This window comes from Alligator mississippiensis, chromosome 5, assembly GCF_030867095.1.
Source record: "Alligator mississippiensis isolate rAllMis1 chromosome 5, rAllMis1, whole genome shotgun sequence".
Taxonomy (NCBI): Eukaryota; Metazoa; Chordata; order Crocodylia; family Alligatoridae; genus Alligator; species Alligator mississippiensis.
In genome coordinates, this window is record NC_081828.1 from 175,488,217 (window position 1) to 175,516,063 (window position 27,847).

Genomic DNA, 27,847 nt, shown 5'->3' on the forward strand with positions numbered 1-27,847 from the left:
GCGGCCGAGCGCGGCCCGGGCCAGCGGCGCCGCCGGGGCGGGGCCGGGCCGGGCCTGCAGGTGGCGCTGTGTCTCTGCGCGGCCGCCTCCTGCTTGCGGGGCCGGGCCGGGCCGGGCTGAGCCGGGTCGGGCTGGGCCGCGGCGCCATGGGCAAGCGGGACAACCGCGTGGTGAGTCCGGCCTCGCGGGGAGGGGACGGGGGACGTGCCGCGCCGGGCCGGGCCCCGGGGCGGCTCTTGCCCGGCGCTGCCGCGGCCCCCCGAGCTCCGAGCCGGGCCCTTCCCGGGAGCGCCCCGGGTGACGGGCTCGGCCTCAGCCCCGTGCGCGATAATAACCCGGCCCCGACTCTGCTGGCCGGTGCCCCCGGGAGCGCGGCGCTGTCCGACACGGAACCGCGGGCGGCGCTGGGGCCTCCCCGCGGGGCCGTCTCCGCCCTGGGAAGTTTTGCAGGCGCCGGCAGGAGATGGGGGGCTGGTTTGGGCGTTTTGGCGGCGGCGCTTATGCCAGGCCAGGCCAGGTCCCCGGGCGGGCACGGCCGCATCGCGAGAGGAGGCGGTCGTGGGGCTTTGTTTGCAACCCTGGCCGCACTGCCCGCACGGCGCTGCCCTCGCTGGGGATCTGCTGGCGTGGCTGCCCAGGCAGCCTTGGGCACGTGAGTGTGGAGCCGGCGGGTTTTGCCTTCCTCTAGCCGGGCAGGGCCCCCGCCCAGGATCTCTTGGGCCTACGTTGACAGCGTTTCAGAGACACGGGACGCCGGCTGCCGTGGGTGCCTGCAGCAGGTTAGGGTGTTAGGTCTGCGTGGTGTCAGGTTTGGCAACTGACTGATGGGCAGTTTAGATTATGGATTTGGATAGGGATAATCCTGCCCCAGCGGGGGGTTGGGTGACCTCCGGGGGTCCCCTCCAGCCCGGCTTCTCTAGGAGTCTACAATAAATCTTGGCTAGTGGAGGCTAGGTCTGAAACAGAGGCTGTTATTGCCTTATGTGTGTCCTGTAGAAATAACATCTCAGAAACTATTATCTGTATGGTGCTACTTTGAAATCATAGAAAATTAGGGTTGGAAGGGACCTCAGGAGGTCATCTAATCCAGGGGTTCCCAGTCCCTGGGCTGCAAAGGGTTGGCTGCCAGACGGGAAGTGACCAGCATACTGCAGGCCAGCAGCCAATCCTTTCTTATACTGGGTATAAAAAAGCGTTGCCTGCCTGCCCATAGTATGCCAGTGCTGGTCCATGGCCATTTCCGGTCTGCGGTTTGCCAGTGCACAGCATAAAAAGGTTGGAAACCCCAGTTCTAATCCACCCCTGCTCCAAGCAGGACCATCCCCAACTAGATCATCCCAGCCAAGGTTGTCTACCTAAATCTTAAAAACCTCTAAGGATGGACATTGCACAATACCTCTGTATAGCCTGTTCCAGTGCTTTACTATTCTCCTCTTCCTCCTCATTATTTATTTATTTAGCAAATGCAAATCCACGAAGCCAAGCAATAGCTTCCTCATTAACTGAGTTTAATATTATTAATTCATCTCTTAGTTTGTAGATGGGACACTTCTCAATGATGTGCAACATCGTTTGTATCTTTCCACAAGTGCACAATAGGTTAGCAGTAAGGCCCCATCATTGACGCTGCTATTAGACCGAGGGAATGGATAGGAGCCTTCTGTGTGTTAGCAAAGCAGTGGAGCTTATGTTGCTGGCACAGATAGGTAGCAGTGGATGCTCTAACCCTCAACTGATACCTTTGGCAAGCACAGCATCACAAAATCTTCAAAAATAGAAAATGATGGAAGCTCCAGTGCACTGCATTGGAAAGCTTGTCTAAGTCCATCCTAACTGCACAGTTGGTCCCCTGAAAGCTATCATCCACAAAACTCCTTCCCTCTTGCATTTTTTCTTAAGTAAAACATTAAAGTTATTTTTATTAGCCAAGTTTTAACTTAAAGGTCTAATTTTCTGCATTTCTAATTGAATTCCTGTTTCCATTAAAAAGAGCTTAGCACAAGTCATGAATAAAATAATTAACCACTAAAAAAGTGTCATTCAACATATTCTAACATAAAATGTAAAAATTTAGAATATGAATAAATGTGTGTTAAATTACATATGTGCTTTACTGTCAATATTATTATTATACATGCTCCTGGATAGCAAAAAGAAGTACCTAGATGCAAATCAAGATGTGCTAATGGTTACTAACCAAAGGCAATCGGCTTTTAGGAGAATGCCGTAACCAAGAAGTACAGATGAACAAACAAAATCAAAACTGATGATGTAATGGGTTTCTGTTTGCTGATTTAAATTGATTGGAGTCAGGAATTTCAGTTGCTTTGATTTAAATCAGTCCATCTTGGAATGAACTCATTTTTTGTATTTCTTTTAATTAATTTATTATTTATGTATTGCCGTGTGTCCAAACACCTGATGAATGGTTAAAGAACTGCAGCTACCCTAGAAAACTGACTCTCCAACCATGCAAATAGCATCCATTGATCAATTTGCAGATCACGGTTCCAGTAACTGGACATGCCTGTAAAAATCATGCAACTATGTCTTGTGCCTTGTGTCAGGGATGTACCTTGTGTTGTCCCTAGGAAAGTCACCCAGATTTGGCCAAGATATGCACATGCTGAGTAGGAATTTTTTTCTTCATTTTTATCCCGTAAACTGTTTAAAGATTCTACCATCGTAGACTAATTGCTGGGTGCATGGGCTGGGCTGGGCTGTGGGTGGGCGGGGAGCCCCATTGCAGGACAGTGCAAGTATCACACCCTTTAGCCCATGGCTACAAAAGTGAATCTGAGCTTTACCTATAGTGGGTGTTTCTAGATGCGATGGGGATGGGCACTGGAACAGTGAGCAGGGACCCTGTATTGATCAGCATGGAGGAGGAATGTCTGATTTATGTTTAGAGAAGAGAAGTGCTGTGAGAGAAGGATAGATTTTTGGCTGTTTGAACAAGAAAACTGGAACTAGGAACCAGTGGAAGAACAGGAATGAGGGAACTGAAGATGCATTTGGTGCAAAGGGATCAGGTTGGGCAGAGAGACTGAGGAGTATGGGGAGATTGTGGAGGGCTTGACATAGAGCATAGAAAGGAGCCTGGGTGTGAGATGTGTGGGGACTGGGTGAGAGGCAGGGAGAGCTGGGGAAAATAGGTAACCAAGGAGTTGGGGCTGACTAGGCTAGGGTAAGGAGAAGGGAGATTGGGACTTGGCAGTTGTAAAGACAGAGTCTAGGAGTGGCTACAGAGAGCAACAGACATTTGTATGAGAAGCCTGGAGAGTGACCCAGGTTGGAAAAGGGTATGTCTGCTGGAACATACTTATCTCCAGAATCAGGATCTCACCATCAGGATCTTGCCACCAGATATTTGTAAACTCCTTTCACCTCATATCTGATCCTTTGCTAGTTCTGGTCCACATGAAAGGTGCTATGCAACTGTTTTTGTCATTCTCTTTCTTAGCTTGAGTAGTAGAGGTCCATGTAGTAGATTTAGAGGTTTTAACCTGGCTAATGACCAACATGGTTTTCAATATGCTGCTCACGAAGGATTTTTTTTTCAATTTGCTTAGTTAAAAAACCTAAACAACTGAACACACAAACTAATCTGAAATATTGTTTGCAAAGTCAAGCACTTAGAAATTAGGCAGTGACCCACTAGTGCATATGCATTATGATACAGTCTTTAATTACACAGACATCTACTGTTTTTTCTGCACAACCCAACTCCTTCTGTACCCAGGATGAATGGTATTCTGGGGATGAATCAAGTCTCTAAAGTAAAGCAGACTTGTCTATAGGATCACTGCCACAAGTATTACAAAAGTGGGGAGTACAGAATGAATGAGGGTAGGAATTGCTGGAAGAGGGGATGGTCTCACAGTTAAGGCTGCTGAAGTGTGCCTTGAATGTTTTGATTCTGGCTCTTTCACATACTTCCTATGTGATGCTGGCAAATCAGTTGACCCAAACTTTCACACTTTTCATTAATTGTAGCCTATTTGTTTGAATGCTTGCTTTAAGACTACCTGTGCAGTAGTGCTGTGCTCTCAGATCTACAAATGACTAGTGTAGGAGCTGTGCTTTGTACATGTAAAGCACTATATGAAGCTATAAACTCAGAAACATATCTTAGGCATCTCAGATTGGGTACCTGAAATTAGTGGACACTGAACACTTTGACAATCGCTTTTGTTTAATTTCTTATCTGAACTACAGGTATTAATGCTAAGTCCTTTCCCAGGGATGTTGTGAAAATAAAATGTGAGACACTTGGGTGCCATAGTAATGCCCATGGGGAATTAATACTTGTCTTCAGAAAAGGTTTAAGTACCCTACAGCGGTGGCTAGAACTTAATAATGAGGCAAAAACAAGATATCTCTAGTATATCTCGGTTAATGAGCTGTCGTGTGAATAGAATGCGACATGGGACCTGTGGAGAAAAGGATGGAATGATGTCCTTGGGGTGTATGGTAATGTGTATGTACAGTGGAACCAAATTATCATTACATAAGTAGCCTTAATTCTGGTATTTCTTAAATTTTGAGTGCTTAACTGTGCAACCCACGTATTTTAGCACACTTTTTGTCATATGCATTTAATGCTTATATATGCCTCTTGGTCTATAGATATGTATATTTAAATTTTAACCAAAAGGGTAGATAGAGCTCAAATAGGTATAGAAACTAAAATAACACAAATTATTAGGAAATTATTTGCTTAAACAGATTTTTCAGTAGTTAGTGATGCGGGATCAGGTTTAATTTCAATGTATAAAACATACCACAATTCAGAGTGCATGTAAAGAGAATGTGTTTAATTGAAATCCAAAAGATGATAAAAATTAATAATGCTGTTATCATAATCAGTTGAGTATTTTAGGGTTCAAAACATTCTACTTGAGTACTTCATATATGGTTTAAAATTATGTTAAATTCACCCAACTTTTCTGTCTGTTCACTTATATTAGGGACCTACTTAAATCACAATTTTTGCGGAAACAGTGAAAAGCACCAGTTTCCATGAATTTGTGTAGAATCCCTTAGGAGTGGGGGGAAACTTACTAAAAATAAAATGCTGGCTCCCCAATAGAAGCCAGGAACTGCTGCATCCCAGCCTTGCAGCCCCCCAGGGAGGGGGAAAGAGGGGTAGCAGAAGCTGCCGACACAAAGGGGAGCAGCCAAGATGTCGGCCACCCCATTTCCCTCTGCCTCTGACTGGCCAAGAATGCTGTCTTTCATGTGACCCTGCCCCTCTCTGCCAATCAGTGAAAGGCAGCCCTCAGCCAATCAGCTGCAAGGGGTGGGTCCACCAGGGCACCTCAGCCTATCAGAGGCTGGAGGTGGGGACTGCTGGAATAAGCTTCTCACAACCAGCCCATGAAATTGCCTGTCTGCCACCTTGACTTGGGCACGTTCCTAGTAATAAAGCACTAGCTCTGCTATAATTAAGGGATGTTTTAGTATTAAAACAAATCTTATAAGAAGCAGTGCTGAGATGCCCATATGAAAATGAAGAAAAATTTTACTGTCACAGTTTTTACCAATATAAATAGTGCATCTCATCCAAAAAATTCAAAACACTACAAATGATGGCAAGTACCCCAAGGACAGAGGTTTGGTGAAAATATATTATCATAACAACCATCCTTTTGTGAATAATAAGTAAGCTTCACTATTTTAGAACTTAAAATTGACAATGTTAATTGTTGTGTTCATGCTGCCTATCAACTTGAAAAAAATTCTTGATTTGCTTAAATTATAGAATCAGATAAAAGTAGGACTAGAAGGGACCTCAGTAAGTAATCAAGTCAGGCCCTCTAATCAAGGTAGGATCATCCTATCTAACCCATCCTAATTATACAAGTCTAGGATATTCCACACACAGCTGTATGAACAGACACACAGCTACTAGACACAGTGTCCCATAACATCAAAAACACTGCAGTTTACCCCAGGTGAAGGGGTGGGAGTCTATACCTATTTGAGCTCTGAAGATATCATCATGTCTTACCCCTGGAAGGACAGAAAGTAGTTGAATACACTTGAGAGATCCGGGGAAGAGAACCAAACTCCCTGCTACAGAGGAAGGCAACATTTTCGATAGTTTATGCCAATTTGACCATGGGGTAAAATTTCTTGACTTCAAATGTGGTGATCAGTCTGACCCTGAGCAGGGGGGCAATACTCTCTTTAGCTAGGAAACTTTATACTTAAATCCCTGCAGAAGCATCAGCAGACCCTGTCAAAATCCCTAGTTTTGCCTACAGCCAACGCCCAATGTTTTTGACAAAGAAACTATCCCTGCCCCTCCCCCCCCAAAAAGAACCCTAACATCTGTAGTAAACAGGGGGAGAGAATGGGCTATGTGTACTCCCTTTCAGAAACAGATTTTTTTTTTCAGTAAGAAATATTGTACATGAAGTGTTTTGTGTATACAGCAGAATGCATTAATTTAGTTCTCGCTTTGTTTTGTCATCTTCAAGGCTTATATGAATCCAATAGCTATGGCTAGAGCACGAGGTCCCGCCCAAACTTCTGGGCCAACAATACAGGACTACCTGAACAGGCCAAGGCCAACATGGTAAGTGTGGAAATACCAGTTTTCTCCTTCTACCAAACCATCTGTTTGATGAAAGGTTGTCCTCTCTTAAGGCAGTACAGGGCCCTCTTCCCTAGCACCTGCTAATGTTTTAAAAAGTTGTTTTTGTTTGTAGCCAAAATATTCCTTTCTAAATATGTTCTAATTTTTATATTTTTAAAACATGACAGTTTCTAAAAATGATAATTTTTTAATATTAGATGGCAGCCCTTCAGCTTCTCCAAAGACTAGTCCTTAAAATCTTGTAGCAGCAGTTTCTGTGAATGTTAAAATGTTGCTGTTTTTTCTAAAGCTGCTAATACCTGAATGTTACTTACATACCTGATTTCTATGCTGCCCTCCCCAGAAAAGCTCATGGTAGCTTACAATAATAAAGTTATAAAAACAAATAAAATAATAAAACAGTAATAAAATGTTTTCAAAACACAATAATTACCTAGAGCTTAACCCCACCTGCTAAAAGCTTGGCCAAATAAAAAGATATTGCACTACTTCTAAAAGATGGCCATGCTCAGTCTCTGGCAGGCCTCCAGGAGAAGGGAGTTCCAGAGCTGAGGAGGTACAACCAAGAACGACTTCCCACGAGTTTTGGCTAAATGAACTTGGTACACAGATGGTACTTACAGGAGGTTGTTTTTGGCTGACCTTAGCAATTGTGATGGAGCATAAGGGAGGAGGCGGCCCCTTAGATACAAAGGACGTGAGCCATTTAGGGCTTTATAGATACATTTATATATATTTTTGGTATTAATTTCTAAACAAGATCACATCTAGGAAAAAAGCTTGTTGGGTACATTTTAGAATGGAATTGACCTTACACAACTGTTTTAGCTGGAGCTATAACATATTTTAAAATGAGTTGCCGAAATTATCTGGTGTTCAATCTATTTCATTTGGCAACGTTACAAACTCCAAGCACAGTTACTTAGTACCAATGTTAGATTTAGATCTTGCAGAGAGATTAATCTGCACTATGTAGAATTTTAGATACTTCGTAATCTGTAACTGGTAACCTATATTTCTCTTTTCCCCTTCATGGGAATTTTTTTTTTAGCTGTATATATATTTGCATCAAGGTGTATAAATCTGGTTACTCTTGTTTCTAAAAAGGGAAGAAGTAAAAGAACAACTAGAAAAGAAAAAAAAAGGATCAAGGGCATTAGCTGAGTTTGAAGAAAAGATGAATGAGGTTTGTGAATTTGATTTATTTGATGTTAGTGGATTATCTGGAAAAATTACAAGAATGCTTTCTTTTCCACTATCATTCAGATGATGAAACCCATGTTTGTTCATATAGGGATATGTACATGTGACTAGGAATACTTAATAAGTTAACTTTCTGTTGCAAAATGTTTGAATTGGTTAAAGAAAGAAACATCCCTTCCATCCCATTTCCAGCGCAGGGTTGTTTTTCATAGTTTATGCTTGGACAAATCCTGGCCAAACTTGTTTTTAAAAAAGGTCCCACTGACAAGTATTGAAGTTTTTTAATACCCTTTCTGACTGTGAGAGTGGGCAAGCATTGGAACAGGCTCTCTAGAGAAACTGTGAAATCTCCATTCCTGGAAATTTTTAAGAGGAGGTTAGACAGACACTTGACTGGTATAGTTTAGTAAGGGATGATCTTGCCTTGAGCATGGGGCTGTTCTAGATGACCTCCTGAGGTCCCTTCCACTAGAACTTTCCTATGTTCTAGTGATCCTGTTCTTGCAATCTCAGACATACAGTTTATCTCATAGGTGGGCAAAATACGGCCTGCTGGCTGTATCCAGCCTGCGAGGCCATTCTACCTGGCCTGCAGAGCCCTTAAAAAATTCAGAAAATTAATATTCATCTGCCTTTGGTTCCTGTCAAAAATGACAGGAACCAAGGGCAATAGGACCCAGGGGAAGCCCGGCAGGCTCCCACAACAGCAGGGTCTGCCTGTGGCCAACACCCGGTGCTGCAGCTGCTCGCAGCCTGCATGGGGCTGCCTGTGCCTGCTTTGGACAGCCCCACGGGCTGCGAACTGCTGCAGCAGGGAGCGCCGGCCACGAGGCAGGGGTGGGGCGGCTTTTCCCCATGCTCAGCTTTTCCCTAGGCTCCTTCCTGGCACGGAGGAAAGCGGACCCTCCCCTGCCCGGTGGCCAGCGCCCTGCCTTGCAGCCCACGGGGGGCTGACTGAAGCAGGCACAGACAGCCCCAGGCAGGCTGTGCTGCAGCCACCGGGCAGGGAAGGGCCACTTCCTGCCCCTCCCCCCCCCCCCCCACACACACACACACACACACACACTCAGCACCACCTTGTAACCTGGCCCCACTGCCAGCCTGGGCCCTGCACTGGCTCCAGGCTCACCTGTCAGGGCTGCACATGGTGACAGCAGTTGTGACACTCTCTCCCCCCCCCCCAAAAAAACCGCTTGCTGCGCTGGGCAGTGTTTTCCACTGCTGCCTCTGGGCTGCCCAACGCATGAGCTCAGAGCAGGCAGTAGCAGCCAACACTGCCCGGGGGTGGGGTGCGCAGCTGCTGCCACTGACGGGCAAGCCCAGAACCGGCTTGGAGCCCAGGCTGGCAGCAGGGCCGGGTGACAAACTGGTGCTGAGTGCAGGAAAAAGCGGCCCCTCGCTCACCCCGTGGCCGGTGCCCTGTGCTGTAGCCACTTGCCGCCCGCGTGGGGCTGCTTGTGCCTGCTCCAGACAGCCCTGTGTGAGCTGCGAGCTCCTGCAGGAGGGAGCGCTAACCATGGGGCGGGCGAGGGGCCGCTTTTCCCTGTACTCAGCACCAGCTTCTTCCCTGCCGGCAAGCTATGGGCTCGGGGCTATGCGCTGTCCCCCACCTGTATCGCAGGGCTGGGGGGCACTGGGTGTGAGTGGGCGCAGGAGCATGGGGCCTGCACCGCTGTCCCGGAGCCAGTGCCAGTGGGGCCCAGAACAGGGTGGCAGGAGCATGGAGTCCCAGCCAGCAGGGGCTCTATGGAGCTGGGCCAGCTCCTCCCTCTCCCTGCTGGTGCAGCCCAGCCTGGCTCCACAGACCCCTGTCAGCCTGCACCCCACTCTAGGCCCCACTGGTGCTGGCCCTGGAACATTGGTCCCAAGATGGTGACCAGGGGGCGGGGCACCTGTCAAGGGGCAGGGATACCCACGCAGCCCTTGACAGCCTGCCAAAACTGGGTAAGTGGCCCTCTGCCCAATATAGTTGCTCACCCCTGGTTTATCTGGTAAAATACACCGAAGCAGTCCTTTTTGTTGGGATACATAATATCCAAATATTTTTTAAAAATACAAGGACCTAGTTTATGGATAGAATATTTATATAGTATTGATGTTGCTTAAGAGAATATAAAATATGAAGTGTAAACTACCTTTGTTCTCCTCTGATCATGAGCTGGCTATCTGCCATTCTGATCCGTAGTATAAAAAAAAAAAAACTTTCTGAGATCTGCTCGGAGATCTTAGTGATCAGCTACAACTGGAGATCAGTTTGGTCTGGGTTCATGCTATCTACACTGCATATAGGGAAGAGCTGATGAGTCACCACATTGTTTCTCTTCTATTGATAGGTTCCTATATTTTGGGAATGAGATGCTTGATGCTGCAGGTTGCATTGGTTTGAGAAACTCAAGTTGAAGCAGCTTATGCTCTCCCTCCCTTACCATGACACCTGTAGGTCTGCTGATCCTCTTTTTTCCCTGTCTGTAGTTTCACAGTTGATCTATACCTTAGGTTTTTCATCTTAGTGAATCTGACTTTCTATTCTCTTGCTGACCCTTTCCTTCAGCTTTGCTTTCTTAGTTCAGTGAGGTTTTTATTGGTTGAAAAGTTTGGCAGGGCTTTGAGTTGCCTCCTTTGATTTGCCATTACTTACTGGTTTAAAAATGGAAAGAGAGAAAAGGAGTGTGGTGGAAGTAAAGGAAACGGGGTATATATAGCTAATTCATTGGGGCAGGGGACAGAGGTGTGGGTAGAAAAACAAATGAGGTGCACAGAACCTTTGGCATGATGGAGGGGGTAGGGATATTGCAAGGAGTCAGTGAAGTGTAGAAGGGGGGTGGGAAGCAGCACTTGGAGAGCTCGTGATGGGGTTAGAAATGAGGATTGCAGAAATCCCTGGATGTGTACAATTTGCGTAACCTATAGAAACAAGAAAGCGCACAACTCTTTCGTCAGAAGCTTCAGATTAACAATTGTGACTATCCAGATAAGAAGTGGGTTCTTAATTTGTTTGCTTATGATGGAAATATGAAAATTTAGTTGTACATTCTGTATCCTAGTTAAAATAGTTAAGGTGTTTAAAAGCCCAAATAATTGGAGCATCAGGAAGCAAATTAGTAAATTTAGCTACATCTACGAAATGCAACAAAGTACTCATTTTGTTAGGTTTAGATACTTTTCACAATACCTGCAGAAATAACACTTATATGATTTTCAGTCCTGGGTAGAGGGGTTCAGAGAATCTTAATAACAATAAGTGTTTGAAATGGTAATGGTTTCTGTCTCTGTTTTTCAGAATTGGAAGAAAGAACTGGAAAAACACAGGGAGAAATTACTAGGTGGAAATGAGAGTTCCTCCAGAAAGAAGGAGGTAAATATTTTCAATTTACTACACCATTCGTGTTGGGAGGTGGATTTTTCTGATGGGACATTATTTGCTGGTAATAAATACGTTAAAATAACCATCATCAAAGAATGCAGCTCAAAATGCAAACTTAGATGCAAACAAAAATGCAAACTCACTTCTAGGCCTTTTGGCTAAGATCAGGTGTTCTTTATCTGTGATACATGTCAAAAGATGATACAAGATAACAGAATTTATCTCTTCTTTTAGAAGAAGAAAAAGGAAAAGAAGAAATCGAATAGGGTGAGCAAAGTTTTCAGGGCGTTTTTCTTTTCAATTTTTTTGCTTTGGGTTCCAGGAAAGATGCAACAAGAGTTTAAATTATGCCTAGATGTTTAAAAACCTGATTTTTACATATTTAGCTTGTTTATCTGTCAGTGGTCATTTGGTTTATATATGATGGAAAAAACATAATTTTAATTTTCTGTTTAAAGTTTAAAAATAGAGAATTTGGCCAGAGAGTGCCATTTATGGGATTGTTTTATTTGTGGAAATCTTAAATCCACACTTCATACAGCTTTATTTGAGCAGCTCTCCTCAGGCTGGTCTCTTGAAACTGAAAACACTATGGAAAATACAAATGTTGAGACACTGGGGGGAGTATTTGTGTGGCCCTTTAAGTATTTGCCAAACAGACAAAATGTTGCATCTCACAAGTTTTACTTTTTGTTGTGTTTGGTCAAGTTGTCTCCATCTTCCTCTTCTTCATCAAGTTCTGATTCTTCTAGCAGTGCATCTGATTCTGATGATGAGGTAAGAGCTAAACTACCAGAACTGCAAAATGTTTTGTGTATCTTTTATGAAATGATGTGACTGGATAGTTATGCTCGTGTCCCATCAAGTATCCTCCTTCAGTTCAGATTTGATTAGGGAAATGTATCCAAAAAAAGAAAAAGGGGTTTTGTTTGAACAAGAGAAAATGACAGGAAATAAATAGGCAGACAAGTTTCTTTGGGTGAATCTGATCTCTTTTATTAGACCAACTTAAATAATTAGGAAAAACATTTTTTTGCAAGCTTTCAGGTTTAAAAGCCCTTCATCAGGCTGAGGAAATCTCTGCAGTTGGTGTGTGGTCTTCCTGGATGAATTTTTTCCAACTATTTAAGTTGATCTCATAAAAGATATCAGATTCACCCAAAGAACCTTGTCTGCCTGTGTCCTTAGACCAACACAGCTACAACCTACACCCCTGCAACAGGAAATAAATAAACATTTTTCCTTTATTTTTTTATAAACACAATCATGTAACTACATAAAGATATTTATAAAGAATAATATAATAACAAATATTTTGGGGTACTAGCTGCAATCATCTACATTAGGACTTGGTAAACTACATCCTGCAGGACAGATCGGGCCCCCAGAGAGATTGGATTGAGCCTACAAAGGTCTGGCTTGGACCAGGGCAGCATGTGTGATTGGAAGGAACCAACTGAATTTACAGTGGAGATAGAGTGTGCGGCAGCTCCTTTAATCTTGCATATTCCCACACACACACCTCATCCCTTGCCCTGCCCCTCCCTTGCTGCTAATTAGTGGAGGACCCTGCCACTTCCTCCTGATCATCAGGGAAGCTAAAGCCACAGTTTTAAACATGGCACGGTTTTTGCCTCCCCATCAGTCAGCAGCAAACAGCAGGGCTGTAGGACCCCTCAGCCAGTTAGTGGTGGGAAGCAAAAACGGCACCATATTTAAAACAGCAGTTTTTGCCTCCCCGCTGATCAGGAGTCAGCCGTAAGCAGAGCCCCTCCACCAATCAGGGGATTGGATGAGGGTAGGGGGAACCTGTAAGATTAAAGGAGCCACCATGCATTCCACTTCTGCCATGAATTCAGTAGGTCCCTAGTGATTGGGCAGAACGGAGCTGCACCATGCCACCTGTACCATGTCCCCCTCCCTGCTGCCCTTTCTTGCCTTCATTTACCTTCACTGCAGAGGGCTTAGGGATCTACAGCAAGGGTAAACATAGATAGCTTGGGTGCTCAGTGGGGGCAAAGATTTGTGACCCACAACAAGGGTCCAGGTCTCAAACATAGGCCCATGGTGGCCTGACCCCTGATCTATATAAATGTTTCAGTGACTTCCCTCAAAGACACTATGTTAGGTTTGTTCAGGAGGACAGGACTGTCTCATGGTGCAAAGAACCTTCTCATGCAACAAAAAGTATACATTTGGACACAGCATCACCATATGATCACCATCACTAAACCAAAACACATTTCATTAACATGAATCACATTAAATACCTACAGATATTTTAAATAAAATAGTATTTTAGTTAATGAGGTTAACATAGCTTTTTACGGCACATATTTTAAGCACAGTTTTGAAACAGTCTGCTTGAAATGTTTTACTCCTTTTGTGTATTGGCTAATACTTGAATATAGCTTCTTACCCAACAATATTGGATATGAACAACATTTTGGATGTGTTGAGTTATCTTGTTTATCTTGATTTGCTTTGATCTCCCTGTAAATTGCATATTTTCCCAGGTTTCTTTCAGTATGGAGATCCCATAAATTAAAAGTAAAAGCTGTGTGTGCTGTTTTTACTTAGAAAAATGTTGTTTTTGGCAAGCTCATCTAGAACTCTTACTGATGAAGAGTCAGGTCCTCTGGTATATAACCAAGGGAAAAATCATAAACAAGAAAGCTAGAAAAGAATCCTGGATTTATCACTAATACAAATGGTGAATAAATACAGAAAAGATTAGGAATGTTATTCATCATAAAAGTCAAGTATTGCCATGTTATTTATATCAGCAGAATATATTCATATGTGGAAATTTTAAGTTTCCATATTCTTTAAACTGAATACTCAAGTTTGTGTTTTTTCTAAAACATTTATGAATAGGATAAGAAGTCAGGGAAGAAAAGAAGAAAAAAGAAGTATCGCTCCTCACGGAAGTCTTCTGAAGGTTCTACCTCTGATTCTGAATCAGACAGCAAGGTAAAATACAACAGTGTATAAGTCTCTTTAAAGTATATCCTATTTGGATTGTAAACATTTGATTATCTGTGATTTTGATTTTGCACAAGTACATTAAAGCAATGCTGCTTTATGGCAGCAAGCTTTTCTTCTGCCATATAGAACTGTAACCATCATGTAGTTGACCATTTAAGTTCAGTACACTAGCCAGAAAGAATAACTTAATCTTTAGAGGGTAGATTTGTCAATAATTCAAACTGTTACTGCTGTCTTTTAAATTATAGATGTATATTTCTTATTTCCTGCTGAAACAAACTGTTTTGGTATAAATTTAATGCTTACAAATTCATTATTTCCATATACATAGCATTCTTAAAAATGAAGGTATCCCAACATGTCAATCCTTGAAATAGGGGTGTAGGTTGTAGCCATGTTGGTCTAAGGACATAGGCAGACAAGGTTCTTTGAGTGAATCTGATATCTTTTATTAGATGAACTTAAACAGTTGGGAAAAAATTTTAAGCAAGCTTTTGGGTTTAAAAACCCTTCATCAGGCTGAGGAATTTTCTGCAGTTGGTGTTTGCTCTTCCTGGATGGAATGAAATCCTTTCAATCCTTGAAATAGAACTTTTTGAGATTTCTGTAGGGAAATATACTTGCTCTGAAGCTCAAATTGAGCCTTTTACAATTATAGTCATAATTTTAATTATTGTATGGGGAGCATTTTATATGGACTTCCTTTTTTAAGGAAAGTAGAAAACAAAGGGAAAATTCCTTTTAAGGACACTCTTCTATTTTGCGTCTTCAGCTCTCTTCGCTGCGGCAGGTAATAATCATATCTTTAGTTTAAAAAATTGTTTTTGAAGTATCTAGTGCACATGCTATTTAGATTGTGATAATTCAGACCTACAAACATGCATCAGTTTGTGCAAATGAAATTATGAACATTTTATTTTCACATAAGCGAGGGTGGCTTTTGAGACGCCTTTACTGGTGATTTGGGGTGAAAACACATATTATTATTTATCAGTTGAGGTGAATGTGGATGGAGAAAGCTCTAGCCTCTTCTATTTCATCCCCCCAATTTGTCATTCTCCACTTTTGACTTTTTCTTCATCCTGCAGGTCCTAATTCCACTGTTTCTAGGAAATACCATGCAGCACTTGTCTTTACAATGTTTCCAGTAAATGTTATTTGTCTTGTGATAACGCAAGTCAGAGAGGAGCAACAAAGCATCTCAACAGGGGAAGGCAGAACATAAGCTACCCTATAGGGAACAGACTTCACCATAGAGGAGATGTCAGTGTGCCTTACCTCTTCTCTGCTTAGGGCTCACAAATGATAGTTTCTTTTCTTCCCCAAAGCATGTGAACTCTACAGTGGTTGCAGGCATAAGGTTCTTTTGAACAGTGGGTGATGGTGTATGAAGTCTTCTCCATAGGTCTTTTCATATTTTCCCCAGTAGCATTCTGTTCTGTGATTCCCCAAAGACTTATTTGCACACTGCTGGGCAAGGGCATTAGTAGTTATACAAAAATTATGGCTTTTTCATATTGTTCAAACTGACATGCAAGGTAAAATACCTCACAGAGCAATGCTCAGAGTACTGTAACCAGGGGCAGCCACACCTGCCTAACTTGCCAAAGCAGGTTTCCATTTACAGTAAATATCATCAGGTCAAACAGCTTACTTCTGTTTGTTGAAATCATTGTGTGAAAATTATTTTCATTTTCTATTTAGGATAGCATAAAAAAGAAAAAATCAAAGGAAGAGCACGAAAGAGAAAAGGTAAAATATGAAGTATTTCATAGATAACCTGTCTTAAAACTTTGCATTTTGTATACAGAAAGAGGCAACGGATAGCTTTTTTTAAATGGGAGAAGCCCTTGCTTGTCTGGTAATTGTAAACCCATATATCTGGGGCCAGATTTTCAAACTGTTATACCTCCCACCCACCCCCATTTTGCCCCTTTATTCCCCTTCCCCCCCCCCCCTTTCTGATTGAAATGTCAGAAATGGTCAGCTCCTGTTAAAATCATGGCTTCCATGCCATGGAAGCTGCTAGGTGCTTAGTTTTATTAAAACTTGCCCACCAGTAGATGCTGTTGAGCACAAAAATTGTAGTTATATGCTAGCTTAGCCTTTTGTACACGAAAGCCCTCAACTTGAATGCTTCCAGGTCTTCAGTTTTAAATTGTCAGTCTTTCTCCTACCTATTCCTCTGTTCACATGTGTTTCTTATGCACACTGGTGAATCATCCTCCCCTGACATTCACTTACTCTTCAGCCCTCCTTAATCTCACAGATTCATAAAAGTTTAGGGCTGGAAGGGACCTCGTGAGATCATCGGGCCTAGCCCCACCTGCTCTGGGCAGGAAAGACTGCTGGGGTCAAATAACCCCAGCAAGATGTGCATCCAGTCTCCTTTTGAAGATCTCAATACCCTAACTTGTACCCATCTGTTCAGTCAGTCTTGTTCGTCCTATCAGTTATCCCCTACACACAACATATATCAATTTTCTTTTCTAAATTCATATGTACTTCTCCTTTCCTATCCAGTCTGTTACCTCCAGGGATCCTACTTTTGCCTGGTTAAAAAAAAATCACAAATTCTCTGATTAAAAAACCCCCAAATCCATGATTAAAGTAAAAGCCCCTCCCACAGCCCCCCCTGGCCTGGTGGTGCCCCTCGCTCCTGTCCCCTCAGCCCTACTGGTACCCCTCACCCACAGCTCCTGCTCCCCTAGCCCTTCTGGAGGGGGCTCCCAGCTGACAGGCCTATGGAGCCAGAGGCCCAGGTCCACAGCCCCCTGCCCCTGGCAGGAGGCGGCAGCAGCAGCACAGGGTTGTGCTCAGGGGGCACGGGCAGCATGGAGCTCTCAGCAGCAGGCAGCTTCCTGTGCAGCTCTGCCGTTCCCTGCAGCACTGGGGTGGTACATGCTGGGCTGCGGAGTCTCCAGGGAAGGGCAGCAGGCATGGGAGCATGAGCCTGAAGCAGTCAGTGCACAGCCCTGCCTGGCATGTACATATGGTCCCCCCGGGAGCGTGCGCGGTGGCAGGGAGCAGCCTGCCCTGCCTCCACCCCACATGTACACTGGCTGTTCCAGTTGCCATGCCACTTTCTCGGTGCCTGTAGAACAGGTGGGCAAAGTCTGGCCTGTGGGCCAACTGGCAGTTGGACTCTTTCCTAGCAGCCCCTGCCCATATGGCTGGGGCCGGTCTCCATGGACACCCCAGCTGCAGCTGCGCTGTGATAGCACCAGGCTGGTGTTGCCATGGAGACTGGCCCCAGCCACACAGGCAAGGCAGAGCCATGATCCACAGCCTGCATGCTCCAGGCAGAGGCGCGCAAGCAGTGGATCGTGGGTCTGTCCCAGCTCAGGATCACGCTGTCAGCACTGCAAGGAGCTGGGGCAGAGCTGTGATCTGCTGCCTGTGCATCCTGCTTGGAGCTTGCAGGCTGTAGATTGCAACTCTGCCATGGCCCTGGACCAAGCTGCCCCTGCCACAAAATCCCAGCAGCTCCAGAGCAGCCCCTTGCCCTGCCCTGCCGCATGCCCTGCTAGTGTGACTGGGGCAAGTCTCTCTGGCAACACCAGCCTTGCTATCGCAGCACAGTTGCAGCTGGGGTGTCCATGGAGACCCGCCCCAGCCATGCGTGCAGGGGTGCTGGAAAATGGAGTTTGGCTGCCAGCCAGATCCACCATTTTGCCCATCCCTGCTATAAAAGAAGAAAAAAGTTCTGTTGTACTACTTCACACACTTGATGGAGGTAACCAGGACTGCTGATATCTCTGACCCTGCCAGGGAGGAGGATAGAGAAGAAGAAATTGTATTTTTTCCTTTTTAACCATAAAGAACTGGGTGGGAGAAAGACGCCATACATAGGTTTGAAAAGCCCCACTTGCCAGGCCTTGGTACAATACAAACCAGCTTGAGAAAACAAGGTTACATATTTTAAAGTAAATAAACTACAAAAATAAATAGAACATTACAAATATTGATGCTGCAGCTGGTATAAGAGCATCTGCTGCCAAACACAGTTGGGAGGAGGTGGAAAAGAAGCTGCTGTTTCTTAGTTAAGCAGCAGAGTAAGTGGAGGAGATGTAATAAATATGTATATAAACATATTGAGCAGATTGTAGTTCCTCAGTTTCATTTGAGCCTGAAAAAAATATTTTAAATGTTTACTAGTTTATACCATTTAAAATATATGAAAATATATTGTTATAACATTTCCCTTAAATGTGAGCTGTTTGCTAACGAAGCTTGTAAAAAGAAATATAGCACCCTTCTTCTCCCCACCCAAAAAAACCCCCCAAAACAAAAAAACTTACTTTGCATAAGCGCCTTAAAGATTATATTAGACATAAAGGAATTGATTGTTACAGTCAAGTATGGATAATTTACTGCTCTTAATGGGTAATTACTTAAATGCCTATAATAGTTTAAAATGTTCATTTTTAACATAATCAAGAAACAGTCTGAAGCTTTAAAATGTGTGTTGTAATATTTGAAAAGGCATACTGTCTTAGCAAACAAAGTACTTAATTTTCTTTATTTTCTGTAGGACAACAAAAGTCATCGTAGGAAAAGGAAGAAGACTGATCGTGATGATGGGCCTTTATCATCTGAGTCCTTATCAGAATCAGATCATACAGAGGAGGTCAGTGTAGGGGGGGAAAAAAACCTACACTCCAAATAACAAAAAATAGTAACTGGCTGTTTAGTAACAGCCCTCATAAAGTCCTGTTCATTGCAATTCTTGCCATTCAGATTATTTTGAATAATTTTGCTTTAGTTAAAATCTGTTTCTGACTTATAACTGTTAAACAACTGTTTCTGAATACCATTGGATTCAGTAATCTCATGCTAGGTGTTTGACATTTAATCAGTTAAAACAGTGATTGTCAACTGGGGGTACACATACTCCAGGGGGTACTTTAAAAAGTCATAGGGGGCATGCAGAACAAATGAGAAAAAATTACTAGATGCACACTGATATATCGGTCCCATTTTGGATGGGCACCGATTATAAGGAAAAGTGACAGTATCGGCAATTGGCTTTTTTTGGCTGATATGGCAGATAATGTGGTCAAAAAATGCCCTGTGCATGCGCTCAACCACAGTGCAGCATGCAGGCAGTCAGAACTGTAGCCTGGCAGTGTGGACAGCAGCCAGATCCGGCTGGTAAGTCTGTTGTGAGGGAAGGGGCATGAGGGGAGGAAAGATTGAGGCCTCTGTGGTGAGGGAGGGAGTGGGGCTGGGACAGGCAGGGGCTGCATAGCTGGGGCAGGGTGCGGAACAAAGCTGCGGCTCGTCCTGGGGGTGGGGTGGCTTGCACTGCTACATGCACCCCAGGAAGGCATGGGAGGGCACGAGCCCCTGCATCTGCATGTGGGGTGAGGTTGGGCAGCTGCTGTGGGCTGGGGACAGGCACAGTGCCAGGCTCTTCCCGGCGGGGAGGGGCTAGACCAGGCTGTGCTTGTGGCAGGCAGTGCTAGAAGCGGGAGGTGAGGGGGGCTATAATGAATTTTGGGGTGGCTGCAGCTCTTTCCCCCCCGTAGTCCCCCTCCTGGTACTGCTGCCATCTGCCCCAAGCACAGCCTGGTTCATCCCTCCTGCCGGGAAGACCCCAGAGCCGCCTCATCCTGCAGCAGCAGCCCACCCCTGCCCTGCACAGATCCAGGGGCATGCACCTCCCTGCCCTCCCGGGGTGCGCCTAGCAGCAGGAGCCACCTTCCCTCTGCACCCGCCCCGGAGAAGCTGCTCGCAGCTCAGTCCCATGCTCTGCCCTGGCTGTGCAGCCTCTGCCCCAGCCCCAGCCCCACTCCCTCCCTCACCACTGGGGGCCTCCATCTGCCCCTTCCCCCACAACAGACTTACCAGCCCAAACTGTTGTGGCATAACTCTGATGTATATATTTCATGCATATATTAATAATGCATTTATTGTTAATTAGTGTAGCCTTCTGTCACATAATTAGTAGCTTTAAAAACAAGAAAAAATATAAAGGGGTATATGAGCTGAAACTTTGACAGAGAAGGGGTACACTTTTTTTAAAAGGTTGAAACCCCCTGAGTTAAGAGACTGTTCTTTCAGTAGTATTCTGGCACAGAACAGGCAGATTTTTGGCTGATTTCTGTTAATGTTATTTATCTCTAGACATTGAGTAAATTTCCAGCATAGCTTAAAAAAAATCAAGAGGGCCAAACTTACTTTATAACTTAAGCAGCTAAAGTTGAGATACATATTCTAGAATTCTATACAAAAAAAAAGTAAGGCTATTCAGTCTATTGTGATATTATTAATTTTTTTTTTATACGCAGTTTAATAATTTTGCAGGCATCCAAATGATGGTTTCCTGCTGTGCTGTTAGACATTAGTAGATAGACATTAAGCTTTTTTTAAAAAGCACTGTGAGAATTCCAATAACAGGGGTTATAGGGTAGTGCATATTCTGGAAAATAAAACTGGTATCTAGTGTTTCTTCATATGGCTGCAACACTATACTGTATCATTATTGTGCCATCATCCATTTGTATGTTCCAAGTTCAAGCTATTTTACTTACTGTTTTTTTTTTAAATACTGCTTACCATTAAAGGTTTTTTGGGGATTTATTTTTTAGGTACAAGTAAAAAAGAAAAAAAACAGTGACGAAAGGGAAAAGGCAATGGCAAGTATCTTTCCTGTTAAAGTGATTTTAGGAAATGTCTAAATACTATACATTTACTTATGAATTTCACTTGTATCAGACAGTACAATTTACATCATCAGCACAGTATATGTTATGGTAAATGCTGATCTCATGTACACAAATGTAAATTCAGAAAAACTACTGGCATCTAGAAGTTCCTTTGCCTTTATGTTAATATAACTGAGAACAGAATTTGGCCCTGTGTTTTATCTGAAGAGATGTTTGGGCAGAAAAGTTATTTTGACTAGATGCTGTAAACATCAAATATATTATTTATTTATGTCTACATTAACAACATGGAACTTTAAGCTCCATTGATACATGTGGTATACATCCTGCTTCATAATATGCAGGGTAAATTCTGGGTTGTACTGGTCAGCAGTGCAGAACTAACTGACGAGGAGGAAGGCCAGCAATCAGAATTGCTTTAAGCTACTTCAGCAGCTCTAAAGGCAACCATGCTTTCTGCCCTGCCAGCCCTTGGAAGTCAGGCTAATTACATTAGTTAATAATTACCAATTATATTACTAAATAAAACTAACTGCATTAGTTTTCCCCAGTCTACCCTATGAACTGTTCAGTCTCCCCAGTGCTACATTAAGAATCCTCATCCTGGCGCATGACTTTGACAGGCTTTAAAGAGGATCCTCTGAAAGGAAGTCACCATTGGCCAGATAAAACGTGTTTGGCATCCCTTTAGTGCCTTGTGTCCCTTTTACATAGTTAAAAGGGACTGGAGTCAGGATGAGCATCTCACCCTTGTGGCACATAATAATTTATTTATAAGTATATAATGCCTTTTCTTACTGTACAGTTAATAATGTCTGGTTGATTCAGTATATACTCTTTTTCTATGCCTGAAGCTACACATTTTCTGGATTCAAGCTTCTAGTCAGCCACAAGACTATTAGAATTGGAGGCTGAGTTTTTTTTCTTTGGATGAAACGTATACAGGTAATCCTCATACTTATGACGCAATTGATTCCTGAAAACAGCGTCTTAAGTTGAAACATTGCAGCTCGGAGCCAATTTTCCCATAAGAACAATGTTATAAATGGGGGATTGGTTTCTTTACCATGCTCGACACAGCTGCCTCCAGCTGGTTAGTCTGTTGTGGTGGGGGGACAGATCAACGTGCCTGCAACGAAGGAGGGATTGGGGTTGGGGCTGGGGCAAAAGCTGCACAGCTGGGGTGGCATGGGGAGGGGGTGGGCAGCTCCCGCTGCTGTGGGCTGTCGGTCTGGGAGTTGCTCGTTTGGCAGTTCATCTGGCGGCACTCGCTGCTGCTCCCGCCACCAGTCTGAAAGGACATTGGAGGGGCGGGGGGTATGCCTCCAGATCTGCATGGGACAGGCAGGGCCAAGGCTGCACCAGGCTGCACTCTGAGTGAAAGGCAGAAGGCATTGAGAGCCTGGGCTATGCCCTCCTGCCACTTGCGTAGCTGGGGTGGGACAGAGCCATTGCATTGCCTATGGACAAGCAGTGCACAGTGGCCAGAGCCACCCCGGCCCCCCTGTGCCTCCCGGACAAACTGCAGCTTTGCCTTGCCCCTACTGGGCATGCGGGGGTGTGCCCCTGGATTTGGGCGTGGCAAGCAAGGTTTATGGGGGGGCTGCAGGCATCCTAAAATTCACCATAGCCCTGGCCCTGCGCAGTTCCAGGGGCACAAGCACCCCAGTGTCCTGCCACCACTGTCCCTGCCAGGGTGGGGCAGGACCAGGAGGCAGGGGGATCCCAGGACGGCTCCAGCTGCTGCGCACCACTTGTTCGGTGGCAGTGCAGTGGCTCTGCCCTGCCCCAGCTGGGTGAGCAGCAGGAGGACACAGCTGGCCCAGAGCACAGCCCCAGCCCTGCCTGCACCACACAGATCTGGGGCCATATGCCCCCCCAAGCCCTCCCAGACGGGCAACACACAGTGGCAGGAGCCATCTCACCCCCTCCCTGTGCGCCCCCCCCCCCCCCACTAGGGCAGCCCCTATCCCAGCCCCAATCCCTCTTTCTCTGTGGGAGCATTGATCTGCCCCACCCACGCCTCACCACAACAGACTTACCAGCTGGAGGCAGCTGTGTCCAGTATCGTAAAGTCAAAACCCTGGGGGGACCTTGAAACTGTTGTAATTTACAACGGTCGTAGGTGCCATTTGTCATAACTCAAACAGTCATAAGTCTAGGACTGCCTGTATAGCATACATTAGGTTACTATCATAGATTCATAGATGCTAGGGTCGGAAGGGACCTCAATAGATCGAGTCCAACCCCCAAGATATTGAAGAGTATCGGTCCAAGGACCGAGCCCTGCGGGACTCCACTGCCCACACTCTTCTGGGTCGATACCGACCCATCCACTACGACTCTCTAGGTGCAACCCTCTAGCCAATTTGCCACCCACTGGACTGTGTAGTCATCTAAGTCACAGCCTCTTAACTTGTTTACCAGTATGGTGTGGGATACCGTATCGAAGGCCTTCCTGAAGTCTAAGTATACAACATCAACCCCTACTCCTGCGTCCAGGCATTTTATAACCTGGTCATAAAAAGAGATTAGATTAGTCAGGCATGATCTACCTGCTACTAACCCGTGCTGGTTTCCACTCAGCATAATTTGTCCTGCCGGGCTCTCACAAATGTGAGCCTTGATAATTTTTTTTAAGACTTTGCCTAGGATGGAGGTGAGACTGATTGGCCTATAGTTGCCTGGGTCCTCCTTCCTCCCCTTCTTGAAAATGGGGACCACATTGGCCCTTTTCCAGTCCTCCGGGACCTGGCCCATGCGCCACGAATGTTCAAATATTACCACCAGTGGCTGTGCAATGACGTCAGCCAGTGCCTTCAGTACCCTCGGATGGAGCTCATCCGGGCCTGCCGACTTAAAGGCAACCAGTTCCTCCAAGTGACTCTGCACCATCTCAGGGTCTACGCATGGCAGTCTGGTATCCGTAAGCTATGTATCAATGTAGCTTAACATATTCATCGTTCTTATTGCATAACATAGGACCTGGTCTTGTATGCCTCACTCAGGCAGAATTTCATTAGGAATTCTTCCTAAGTACAGGAGGATTGTTCACTTAACGTTGTATATTATGGTGCTGAGAACACTAACATCAGGGTCTGACCCTGCTGCCTTTGCTTTAGCAACTGTGTTTTTTTTGTCTGAGTTTGTTACCACAAATTAAGGTGCAAATATTGGAAGTCAAAACCTAATACAGTTTAACTGAGTTTGTCATAAACAGAAAATCAGCTGAAATGTAATTAATGAATAAATAGATAATTGTGGTAACATAGGGCTTCTTTTCCACTCTCGCATATGTGAGATGCCATTGTTTCTCAAGTGGTTAGTTTATTGATTTCTCAAATTCATGAAGCATTACTGTGACTTACAAGATAAGGAAGCAAATGGTACTGGCTATTTCACACCTCTTGGGAAATCAGAATGAGCTAAATTTGAAAACAATAATATTCCATCTTTTTGTAATGCTTTGCATTGTCTTTTCCTGCTTTGTAATGTTATTGTATCATTGATATTTAGATTTTTATAGTAATCTTATTGTAAATGATTTTGTATTAAACTCCATAAATGCACCTGCACCTCTTCATTACATTATTTTTTAAATTGACTTTAACTCATAAAATAACTTCCATTATTTAACTGTTTTTAAGGATAAAATGAAAAAGAGAAAGAAGCACAAGAAACATGGTAAAAAGAAGAAAAAGAAGACTGCTGGTTCAAATTCAGATTCTGAATAACATTTAGAAGTACAAGAATACCCTTTCAACAAAAGTGCAATGACTAAAGGAAACTTCAACTGTGAAATTATAGCAAACTTTACCAAACTGCATGAATTTTCCTGTGTTTTAGAAATACTCCTAATCTCTCAATAGCCGGACAGATGCTGCTGCACCAGAAAAGAACATTGTTATTGCCTGCTGCTTAATACATGGGGTACAGCATTTTTTTAATTCCAGTAGCCAGCGCTAGATATTTGAAATCATAAAAGATGATGGTTCAGCTGATATGTAAAATATTGGAAAATAAGTGAAACTTTTTAGATACAAAAAGTAGTATTTTAAACTCTAATTTTTAAACCAGCAGAAGCATAATCCAGGATTCATCCTGAAGATGAATTTAATTCAATGGAGCTGTTGAAAGTTAGTGACTGATGTTTCTTTTGAAATGGGAATATAATGGTAACATTCTTAAACATGTTACTTTTGTAGAAATGTTTACTGTACTTCTGTCCTTTTACTTTTTTATGTTGAGGGGGGAGCTACTATTTTGACTAGTTGAATAGGGTGCCTTTGATCTTTCTAAATCCCAGCTATTTTAATCAGTACAGCAACTATGCTTCCTCGGGAGGTCAGAACTACTGTCAGCAAGCTGTTCCTGAATAAGCAATTCTGGGCTTCTAGCATGTGCTTCGGCATTAAGCAAGAGCAGTGACATTTTGCAGCATAACTAACATGCAAAAATCAAGGAATTTACCTCCACTTTGAATTATGCTGAATACTGTGTTACTAAATATGCATTACATCATTTAAAGTAATTTTGAATTTTGTTGAATATCTTTGGCAAACACTGGTAGTTTTTTTTCTTTTTGCCTTGCCATTAAGATACTTAGAATTATTTTGCATGTTTGTACCATTTTTTTTTAAATTAACAATATAGAGGTATTCAGTTATAACCAGTGATTATTTTTTTATGAATTTGTTCCAGGTGCAGAGTTTCATGTATGTATTTACTTATTCTTATAGTTCATTGTTGTGTTTGAGTGCACACTTGCTGAAAATTATTTAGCATGTAAAAAGCAGGGTTTTGATATTTAAACAGCTTCATATTGAAGCTGATTTTACTCTAGGCAAGTTCAGTGACAGACCTGTTATGCAGCTGTGTCTTGTTATATACAACTACTGCCAGATTCTCAGTAAAGATACCATTTAAAAATTTTGTCTTTATATTTTTGTGCTGCAGAATTGTAGGGTATTAACATAAATTGTCTAGGCTAATTTACTTGCATTAGCAGCTATTTCATAAACAAATAGAAAAATGTTGATAAAATAGCAAATACACACTCAAAATCCAAAAGGAATCCTTAGGTTTTCTTCTTATAGATGAAGTTCTTTCTCTCTTTCAGTGAAGTCCCTATTGCTGGTTCTGTTCTTGCCTTTCAAGAGTAGGAAAAAATGTGAATAATGATCCACATATTACCCTAAGTACAAATGGTATGTACTAACCATGAAAAGTTTAATACTTTAAAGCCAAACATTTAATTACCACAACATTTTAATATCTCTTGTTAAATGATTAATAATTTGCAATTCATAAACAAAAAGTGGTGAGGGAGACTGGGAAGGAGTAATATTTTACTAGTGTTCTGTCAAATACATTTCTCTTCAAGCAGGTGATTGAAATGTTCTGGTTTTGTCTTAAAATGCAGACTATCACTGTTAATAATGTCTTAGAAATAAAATTATAGTCAGCTAGGTTTGAAAACTGACAATTTCTACAACTATTAGGTCATTATTGGGAAAGAATTCAAAGAATGGTAGAATGATCATTTTATTTCTCTTTTTTTTAAATCACTGGTTTAAATCAGCTTTGAGGCTTTGAAAAACTATTGTGAAAATTGTGCTATTACAACTTTGAATTAATTACATTATAAATACTGCAAATGGAAAGATCATATTTGAATTTTACACAACTGCTAGAGGCAAAAAATATGTATCATTGAAAACAAGTGTGCAGATGCTACCAACACATAAGCAAATACATAATGTTACTCATACAAATAGTCTCATTTACTTAAGCTTCCTAGACGTGTGCTTTCAATACAGCATGGACAAAAATGTTTGCAGCATCAAGGTCTTATATTGTATATATTAATTAAAAAAATTTAGTGGCATAAAATTGTTGTCACTTCAAAACCAAATTGCTTTAGTATTTAACACTGAAAAACTCTGATTTTTTTTTTGTCCATAAATAAATCTATTGTGAGCTACATGCGCACACACGGATATGTGTGTATGTGTACAATAATATGTGTGTGTATTAAAATATCCTCCCCGCCTCCCAAAATATAGGACCTAACATTTGGTTACTAAGAGTGAAATTTCTGATTTCTGTCTCATCTTTGCTCATTACATCAGGAGGGTCACGTTTGCAAAAACAGCCAAGACTACTTTTCTTTATTAATTTTGTGCTCAATTTTTGTTCTTCTCCCAGCCAGAATGCTAATGAGGCCAGCATAGATGAACATTTTAACTGAATTTTTAGCAGATAAAAAAAAATCTGAAATTGTACTAGAAATTAGAAAAATAATTTAAGGGTCAAGACAAAAAGACTATAGAATAAAAGAAAGTAAAATGTTATGCTTGTTTAAAATATTTTAAGTGTGTTTTTTATCCAACTTGCTTCAAGAAGTAATAAGGTAGTAATTTATAAAGTATTTTAATAAATGGCTAGCTTTATGGGTTTCCAAAAATACTCTTAGAATTTTGAAACTAAATTATTGCCTTTGCTCAGTTTTGTCCTTTTACATGTGATAAAGATGTGTTTTGTTCTGAACACGAATCTGTTGCCTTCTCATACACAGTAGCATTCTTGATGGCTCATTTCTAAAAAGACTCAGAGATCTCAACACTGGTTGAATCAGTACGTATTAAAAGTTCCTTATCCATTAAAGTAATTCCTTTTAAGTGTGGCTCTGGTAACAGTATTTTCAGTTAATGTATGCTGTTCCTGCTGTCTACCTGTGAAACAACATGAGGAATAAGTTCGTTATGCCCTGCATATTTTTTTTTCTTTGGAAAGAGGTATGGTTCGTCATGTTTAGGCCAAAAGGCAGAGCAGGGTCGTACTTTATATATCAGGGATTCTCAACCTGGGTGCCACAATACTCTGAGGTGCTGTGGAGTCCTTTTTAAGGGTGCTGTGAGGTGTCATGTAACATTAGTACCATTAGGTGTGCAAACATGACTCAAAATAAACCAAGAGATTTCAAAAATAAATCCATAGCGTCAAAAACCTTCTTAG

The 27,847-nt window shown here is 42.9% G+C and overlaps 1 protein-coding gene across 1 annotated transcript; it reads left to right on the forward strand.

The window, feature by feature from the left end:
- The first annotated feature begins 20 nt into the window (after window positions 1-20).
- Window positions 21-27,510, forward strand: FAM133B (family with sequence similarity 133 member B). Its single transcript, XM_006270136.4, has 11 exons — window positions 21-170; window positions 6,486-6,583; window positions 7,712-7,790; window positions 11,088-11,162; window positions 11,406-11,438; window positions 11,880-11,948; window positions 14,049-14,144; window positions 15,864-15,911; window positions 18,694-18,789; window positions 20,753-20,800; window positions 24,478-27,510. Exons 1-11 carry the CDS (start codon window positions 147-149, stop codon window positions 24,562-24,564), a joined length of 753 nt encoding a protein of 250 aa, XP_006270198.1. The 5' UTR covers window positions 21-146; the 3' UTR covers window positions 24,565-27,510.
- Window positions 27,511-27,847: the final 337 nt, after the last annotated feature.

What these genes read in the sequence shown, in the direction of transcription:
- FAM133B (XM_006270136.4), top strand. Translation starts at nt 147, where the DNA reads ATGGGCAAGCGGGACAACCGCGTG. An exon ending in GCAAGCGGGACAACCGCGTG is followed by an intron (nt 171 to 6,485) that starts GTGAGTCCGGCC and finishes GTCATCTTCAAG; the next exon opens with GCTTATATGAATCCAATAGC. An exon ending in CATCTGATTCTGATGATGAG is followed by an intron (nt 11,949 to 14,048) that starts GTAAGAGCTAAA and finishes ATTTATGAATAG; the next exon opens with GATAAGAAGTCAGGGAAGAA.